Source organism: Rhinolophus sinicus, linkage group LG07, assembly GCF_036562045.2.
Source record: "Rhinolophus sinicus isolate RSC01 linkage group LG07, ASM3656204v1, whole genome shotgun sequence".
Classification (NCBI taxonomy): Eukaryota; Metazoa; Chordata; class Mammalia; order Chiroptera; family Rhinolophidae; genus Rhinolophus; species Rhinolophus sinicus.
The window spans coordinates 25187789-25196761 of record NC_133757.1 but is presented as its reverse complement, the minus strand read 5'-3'; the positions used below and the strand labels follow the sequence as shown (position 1 = coordinate 25196761).

The window sequence follows — 8973 nt, the reverse complement described above, 5'->3', positions numbered from 1 at the left end:
GCCCACCTTAGCCCAAACCTTCCAACTCCCCATCTACAGAACATAGTCTGACTGCAGGCACCTCTGTCTCCAGCCCACAGTTGAGATCTTCTGGCTGTGAACTCTTTATCCTGTTATTTTTCACTCACCATGTTTCTCTTGCGTCAAACTCTTCATAGCCATGAATTTCAGTGGTTGAATAAATTCCATCAAATGGATATGCTGCTATTTACTTATTCCCTCCCTCTACTAGCCCATTTCCCACCAGCAATGTATAAGGGTCCTGATTTCTCCACATTTGTGACAACACTTGTTATTGTCTATTTTAGCCATTCTAGTGGGTGTGAAGTGATATTCATTGTGATTTTGATTTATATTTCTCTAATGATTAATGATGTTTAGTATCTTTTCATGTGCTTTGCAGCCTTTTGTATATCTTCTTTGGAGAAATGTCTTTTCAAATCTTTTGTCCATTTTAAAGTTAATTGTCTTTTTATTATTGAGTTGTAAGAGTTCTTTATATATCTTGGATACAAGTCCCTTATTAGATATATGACTTGCATAATTTTTCTCCCTTTATGTGGTTTGTCTTTTCACTTAATGGTATCTCTTGTAGCATAAAAGTTTTCAATTTTGATGTAATCTAATTTATCTATTTGTGTCCAGGTTTTTGTGTCAACATAAGTTTTTATTTCACTTGGGTAAATACCTAGGAGTGAGATGACTGGGCTGTATGGAAAAATGTATGTTTAAGTTTATATTAAGCTGCTGAACTGTTTTTCAAAGTGCATGCACCGTTTTACATTCCTTCAAGCAATACTGAGAGTTTTAGTTGCTCTGTAGCCTCCTTAATATTTGATATTGTCTTTTTCTAACTTCAGCCATTCTAGTAGGTCTGTAGTAGTATCTCATTGTGGTTTTAGTTTCCATTTTCCTAAAGACTAATGATGTTGAACTTCTTTTCATGTGCTTATGCCATCTATATCTCTTTTCTGGTAAAGTGTTCACATCATTTGCTCATTTTTAAATTGGATTGTCTTGCTTTGTATTATTTATATGATTTCTTTATATATTTGCATGCAAATCCTTTATCATATATTGGTTTTGCATTTTTTTCCCAGTCTGTGGCTTTGTCTTTTCATTTTCTTTACAGTGACTTTCAAAAGAACAGAAATCTTTGTACTTCTTATTTACTGTCTAAAAGAGCTTTGCCTGAGCCAGGGTCACAAAAATTTTCTCCTGTGTTTTCTTCCAGAAGTTTTATAGTTGTGCATTTATGTCTATGATCCATTTGAGTTGTTTTTGTAGATGGTATGATAGAAGTATTCGTTATTTTGCACAATGTCCAGTATGTCGAGTTCCATTTGTTGAAAAAATATCCTTTCTCCACTGAATTACATTGACACATTTGTCTCAGATCAATTGACCATATATATGTGGATCTATTTCTGGACTCTCTATTCTGTTCAACAAATTTAGAAGGATTCAGGTCACATTAAGGATTTTATGGATTTTCTTAAATAGCTTTTGGTTTCGTCAACTTTCATTTTTTAATTTTTTTTATTTTACCAATTTCTGTACTGATACGTACTATTTTTTTCCCTCTGTTTGCTTTGAATTTAATTTGCTCTTTTTTTGTATAGTTTCTTAAGATAGAAACTGATCCATTGATTTGAGACCTTTTGTCTTTTTTTAACACAGAAGTTTACTGCTATAATTTTCCCCCAAGGTGCTGCTTTATCAGCAAAACTTTTGATAAGTTACATATTTTTTCATTTAGTTCAAAATGCTTTCTAATTTTTCTTTTGATTTTTTTTGACCCATGGGTTATTCAGAAGTATGTCATTAATTTCCAAACATTGGGAGGTTTTCCAGGTATCTATTGATTTCTATTTCCATTCCATTTAGTCCGAGGATATGCTTTGTGTGACTTCAGTCCTTTTAAATTTATTGATGACCTTGGATACGGTCTATCTTGGTGATGCCCATAGCAATTCAGGAGGCCAAGTGCTGAAGATGGGAGAACCCACATCAGTCTGGATCCCGAAAGGACTACATGGAACAGAACACCTGCCCACCTTATCCCATTACCACTAATTGAATTTTACACGATCTATGAGCAAGAAATAAACTTCAGTTGTGTTAAGCCATTGAAATTCTGGGGTTTGCCTGATACTGCGGCTAATAGTTATTTTAACTAAGATAGACAATGACGTCTAACTTGGTTGGTACAATTTGATTTCCATTTAGACTACTTGAAGCAAAGATTGTGGGGGAAGAGGGCAGCTCAAACAAACTCCTCAGTATATGTTAGTTCTCAGGTAGTCAGCCTTAAGGTCAAGGTGTAGCATCGACAACAGCGGCCTCCCTCTCCCCACAGAACACCCCGAGAACAGAAACTTAGAGTATTCACATTTTATTACTTACAGAACATTACCTCAAAATATAAACTACCTCATGGACCCAAACTCTGTAATCACTGGGATCATATAAGCCTTAATATAATCTGTTTTCTGGAAGAAAATATTCACACCTGTTCAAATCCCCTGCACAGAGAACAAACTTTCCCTGGGAGGCATCCCCACACTCATTTTGCCAACTTCCAGATAATAAAACTAAGGTTTCTTTTTGCTTCTCTCCAAAATATAATTTATTACATAACATTTACAACATAAAAAAGAATCCCAGAATAAGTTCATGAATAATAACTAGAAGAGTTAAGTTTGTGATGTGGGCTGTAAAGAAGGGCCCCCTTTTCTCTGCTGGGTACGTGGGACAGTCATTTGGAACTTGGTCGGCTTTTCACGAATGCTCCCAGGGCTCTCAGGGGCTGCTGTGGGGTTTGGAAGGAAGTGGGTGCCGAAGCACTTGATGTGCTGTCTTTTGGTATTTTGGCTATCTTGTTTTAGAGTGATATTTGCAAATACTACCCCTAGGGCAACGATTACTGGATGTATTATTTAGTCTGGGAAGATGCAGAGAAACTTCCAAACTGCTGGGAGTGGGGTGGGGGTGGGGAGGAGGAGCAGTGCTTGCAGGCAGCGCAAGTGTGGGTGCTGACTCGCTCTGCCACTTGCCTCCAGGGCGCATGACCAAGAATGATCACGTGTGATGGGTGGTGGTGGTGGGAGTGGCCTTTTACATTGTTCTACAGGAAAACAGAGAGGGAGAGGAGCAGACCAGGAGGGCCGCCTTGAGCCTAGATTCAAAATTCTATAGCCAAGGCTCGTCACAGCCTGACTCACTGTCCTCAGAGTTGCTAGGTGGCTTCCCCCAACCCAAGACTGACTGTACTGGGTGAAGGCACTGCTAGGGTTCTCTGTAGACACACACAGGACGTTAAGAAAGCTAGCTGTGAACAACATGGAGATGAGACAAAGGTGGCCACAACCAGTCCAGTGAGTGGGAGCACGGTGCAATGAGAGCAGGCTTTGGAGTCCAACAGATCTGGGGGCAAGTTGCAGCTCTGCCCCTCTGCTTATCTGGTGTCTTGGATAAGTTACCTCTCTGGTCCTCCCCAAATATTCACCGCTGAGGCCTGGGATAGGAAGGCAGTTACAGAAACCTTTGTGTCCCTGTTAGGAGAACTAGGAGGCAGTGAGGCCCCATTACAATGGAATGCCTATTGTAATGGCACAATGTTTGGGTCTTATAATAACCGTTTCTCTTTGAGAACCCCTTGCTATCTTATTTTCAATTCCGGTACATCCTATGACAAGATTGCAAATGTTTCTACAATCAAAACTTAATTCCCTCTCAGTGGGCTCCAGGTTGGGGATAGAGTGGCTGGCAGAGGTGAGGCTGTGGAACTAGCGAGTATGTTAGTGGAAAAGAGCCATTGGCAGTGTCCAGTCTGAGGCTGCAGGCAAGGGACGAGGAGAAAGCCAGGCTGCACAAATGTGTATGCTCCTTCTTCCCTTGCCTTCTCCAAACTTTATCTCTATTTTGGTTGCTATACTGATACTCCAAAATTTTAAAGTCTTTCCCTGTTCCAGCATTTTTACTGTCAGAGGGATCCACCTGGTTCACCTTTGCTTCTGCAGAGATTAAACACTGCCCTTTTGTTTTCAGAAATAAACTGCTCTCAGTGGATTTCCAAGGTGAGTCATGCATCCATCCCAAACACAGGGATGCTGAGTACACATGGTAGAGCACACCTGCAGATGTTGGGCCTGGCCTGGTTGGGACCACTTGTGGGGTCCTCCCTGCTGACCCAGCCCAGGAGGCTGCACAGGCTCCCTGGTGCTGAGAGCTGGTGAGGGCCTCTCAGGCAGAATCCACCAACTACCTCTGCCCTGTCAGAGGTGCGGGGCTTGGGCCCATCTGCCGGCTGCTGGGGAGGCTGACCGCGCCTTTGGGAATTGCAGGCCTCTGTCTCACTGTAGCTCAGTTCTGGTATTCTCAAGCTTTTCTCCAGCTGGAGATAATGCTAACATCCCACTGTTGCAGGTTTTTCAGGGCACTAGAAGAATTGGGACGCTCTCTCCAAATAACAATGGGAATTTTTTCTGAGCCTTTGCGATAAGAAAGGAGAAAAATCATTCCTAGAGGCAGAAGCAGCAGAAAATCATCTCAACAAAAGGCACAGACTTCTCATTACACATTATCACGCTTTCAAATAATCACCTCTGAAGCCCATTCTTTGGTTTAAAATAAAGTGGTTCTTAAAGTCGTAGATTATCTCAGCCATGTCTTGTTTCAGGAGGAAACATCTGATCTGGGGAGGCTGGTGGATGAGCTCTTCTGTGCAGGGGCCCAGCCTGGTGAGCTGCTCCGTTGATGTAGATGGTGATGCTGAATTTTGCCACAGGCTGTCTTTTGGGGGGAGTGTGACAGGGGAGTCCATTATAAGGAGTGCTTCCCACTGATCTAGTCATTCCCCCCACCCCAAAATGAAAAATCCAGGACAGATGCCCTGTACTAAAGTCTCTATGGAATGTGACGTTACAGTGAGATTCTCAGTTTCCTTTGAATAATGCAAATACTTCCGTGAGATAGCTGTAAAGTTAGAATTTCAGGACTCCAAAGATAAAGTTCAGTGATTCCCTTCTCCTTTTTATTAACTAAAAAACAAAACAAAACTGAAACCTCTTAGGAGCAGCATTTAATATACAGAGAAAGACAGAAGCAGCAGGAACTGCCTATATTCTGCATGTGTAGAGGCTTAGTGAAGAATCAACACTTACTTACAGAAGGTTGGTTTGAATGGAGCTTTGGAGGTCCTGGCTGTACTGAATTAGCAGAATCTATGACGAGGTGAGGGGGTGAGTCTGAATTGGGCAGCCACTGAGCTCGGTGGTTAAATGAACGGGCTCTGGATTGATATCAGCACTAATTTGTAAAACTTTGGAGAAACAACTCCTTAGTCTCTCACTTCTCTTTTCTGCTCTCTTCCTCACTTTGGCCTGTCCTCTGCCACTTCTTTCTCCTCCTTTCTCTCTCTTCCCCTCTCATGGCTGAAGCTTCAGTGGGAGGCGCCTGCTTTCAGAGAAGAGGAGGCCCCTCTAGGTAGTGTTGTGGCTGCGTGTCAGGGTCTGCACTTCTCTTCCCAGCTGCGTCCAGGCTGAGACACCCACTGATTGGGTCCAACTGGTCTTTGGTCTCCCCCTTTCTTGATGTACCTACTGTGTGCTGTTCTTCCTGTACCTAATAATAAGCCTGTCAAAACTGAATCCACTATCTTCCTGACACATAAAACTCGCCTGATGGCTTCCCTCTCCCAAATTCCCAGTTCTTCAAGCTGAGAATCCTCTACCTCTTCTCCTGTCAGGTAGTCTCCCTCCTGTCTCTCCCCTAACCAGTTACTTTGCACACTTGGCTCTAATCCTTAACCCCTTGGGCATCTGCTGCAGCCTCCCTTGCCTCTGGCCTCAGCGACTCTGCCCCCCACCTCATTCCTATCCTTTTACAATAGAAATTGTATCACTCTCTTAGTTGGAACCCTGTGACATTGTCACATATCTCCTCCTTTTCAAAAAGGATCATTCATGTCATGTATCCCAAAAGAGAAAATCACATCCACAGAAAAGAAAGTCATTTCGGTCACAGATTGTTTGTAGAGACCCACACACCCCTTGACTCATACAGAAGGGCTGTGTCATGAACTTCAACCCACTCCACTTGCCCCCTGCCCACCTGGGAGCTTCCCACCTACTATTCCACCGTTTGCCCATCAGACCTGTCTCCAGATTTCACCTTCCCCAAAACGGCTAACCGAAAGCTTGGTTCACTGATCAAATAAGCTGGTCTGGGACAGGATGGTCCTGGTCATCTTCAAGGACCAGACTGGATTTCTGCCTTGTACATGCATTGAGAGGCACACAGCTACTTGGGAAGAGGCAGACATGTTAGTTGTGTCTTGCAGTGAGGACCTTTGATATTTACACCTCTTTTTTTTTTTTTTTTTTTTAAAGATTTTGGTCAACCAAAGCATTGAGGGCTTATCTCTATTAAATATTCTCTCAAATTTGAAGGTCTAATTATTTGCTCTGTGTGTGTGTGAGTGTGTGTGTGTGTGTGTGTGTACATGTGTCGTGGTGGTTTGTCATGCTTTCTCTTTGTACTAAAACTCTCTCCCTCAGAGCCACATGACAGATGATAATTACTTTTTGTGGTGCTGAATACATTGCTCTCCACTCAATGAACACTGTTACCTGACTCCCATTTCAACCCCGGGGAATCCGGATTCACAGAGGAATAGAACCTTCTTACAAAATCCGTAGAATGATTGCAATTTTACTTCTGAAGCACCCGCTTCCCAGCGGCATAGCCAGTGATTGATGCCACTGTCAGAAGCCCAGAGGCACACACACTCATACATCAGCTGGGAAATGACATCAACAGCTCACCCAGCAGGCCAGTGCTGACTCACCCACTTGCTCCCTTCTGAGAAAAGAGCTGATAGGAAACCCAGAGCAACAGCAGGGAACAAAGGAAGTAGTTGGAAAAGGATCGGGCTCTTAAAAGTCCGCTAGGTTCTTTCCTTTCTCATCTTCTGCTGAGCGCAGCAGCCATAGGCTGAAGTCTGTAATTCTACTGCTGTGCGGCCAGGATCCTGGGCTGTTATTCAGTTTGTCCTGGGAGTGTGCGGTGAGTTGTTTTCATGGTACATATACAAAGATACATACAGTTCTAAACACATACCTTCATCCCTCTGTAGGTACAAATGATGTCCACATTTTCCTTTGGGATGGATGTGACCTGTACAGGCGAAGCTCGTGCTATGACATTTGTCTTTTTGGAGAGCAAGTCTATGTTGATTCCAGCAGGATGGGGCAGCAGAGACTGGTTTGTTGCTAAGAAAGTGTCTGAAAAATAAGGATACTATTGGGGCAGAGGAGTAGAAAGCAGTCCAGTAGGCCCACTGGCACCTTGTGAGTGTGAGAAGGGTTTATCGGTAGCGGCAGGCCAAAGCGTTGACATTCTTGACCACATAAAAGCCCATGGTGACTGGAGGGATGACCAATGTCCGGCCGGCCCGCAGGGGGCGGGGCTTCAATTCTGGGAGGGTCCCATCGTCCACCATCGCTAAGGGCTGGCCGTTCAGCTGCACTGCTCTAAGGTGAGGAAAAACAGCATTGCATTAAAAGGGAGCCATTGCAACAAAGCCTAGGCAGCCCCAGACTGCTGCCAGTCTGATATGTGCACAGCTATCACTTACTGACACTTGCTATGCCCAGATCTCACTTCGGGGCTTGATTTTAATAATGAATTCAAGCATCCCAGCAACACTCTGAGGAGGAAATTATCATTATCTCTATTCTACAGGTGGTGGGTAATTGACTTGCCCAAGGTCATGTAGCTTGTAGGTCTGGGAGCCAGGCTTTGAACACAGGTAGTCTAGTTCCACAGGCATATCATTTAGACAAGTGACAGGTCTCCGTGATGCAGAAGCTGAAAAGTGTCTCATGCTTAATTTTTTAAAAAACTTTTATTTAAGTATGTTTTTCCAGGACCCATCAGCTCCAAGTCAAGTAGTTGTTTCAATCTAGTTGTGGAGGGTACAGCTCACAGTGGCCCCTGTGGGGATCGAACCGGCGACCTTGTTGTTAAGAGCTCCACGCTCTAACCAACTGAGCTAACTGGCCGCCCCTCATGCCTAATTTTTTAAAAATCATAATAGCACTTCAGTTTGACTTTTCTACCTAAAGAGTTTTTGCTTGTGGAATGATGCACAGGCTTAAAGTGATTTCAGAAATCTCCTTTTTAACTCAAATTTTTCATTAATTTATCTGACAGATTAGAGAACTGACATCATATTACTTGTATTGGGTTGTTCTGAAGGACAGAGACATACCTTTAACAACTCTCCTCGTAACCTAAGAATGAATTTTCATACCTAATATTTAATGTGTGTTTCTATTTTAGCAACACAACAAAGTGGGTGATGAAGTAGGCATTTGTGATCACAATTCATCTGTCTTCCCTGCTTTTTTTCTTCCTGTGGACCAGCCACCTTCAAACCTAAGAAGGAGGCCACATATGTAGTGCGTGTAGAGAGCAAAGAGAAACAGATCACCTATCTTTGGCCTATGGTGCAGAATTCACACAACTTCCCAGTTTTTCCTGACTGGGGAGTGACTCGTACAGCCATGTACCAAGGTCAAAGCTCAGTTTTATGGGTCAGAAAAAAAGGCCTGAACCAGGCCACCAGCTGGAAATAAAGCTGTGAGTTACCCTCAGAAAATCAACACTCCATGGTGATGACTATTTCTGGGCTTTGCCCAACCTCCACTGTGATAACACTGCAGTGCTATCTCATCTGAGCTGTAAAGAAAATAAAATGTTAGAAATTGATACAAAGGTCTTTGTTTAGTGTTCCTCCTGTGCTGTGAATGATAGACAGGTTTAGAGAGAGATAATCAGACTCATGCCCAATAGAGCAGTGAATTCCCAGAGATAAGTGTGTTGTAAATTGCTCCCGGTGGAGAGTGAGGCAGAGAAGCAGCTCCAGACTTGAGCCCACATGAATAAGATTGGGTCCAGTCCAGATCT

The 8973-nt window shown here is 43.2% G+C and overlaps 1 protein-coding gene across 1 annotated transcript in view; it reads right to left on the bottom strand.

Moving 5' to 3' along the window:
• Positions 1 to 2379: 2379 nt before the first annotated feature.
• The window catches only part of HPSE2 (heparanase 2 (inactive)), a 530253-nt gene continuing 523659 nt past the window's right edge, over positions 2380 to 8973 (bottom strand). The window contains exon 12 of the mRNA XM_074339233.1: positions 2380 to 7535. Coding sequence (XP_074195334.1) covers positions 7370 to 7535 — 166 coding nt within the window. The 3' untranslated portion in view covers positions 2380 to 7369. The remainder of the gene's footprint in view (positions 7536 to 8973) is intronic.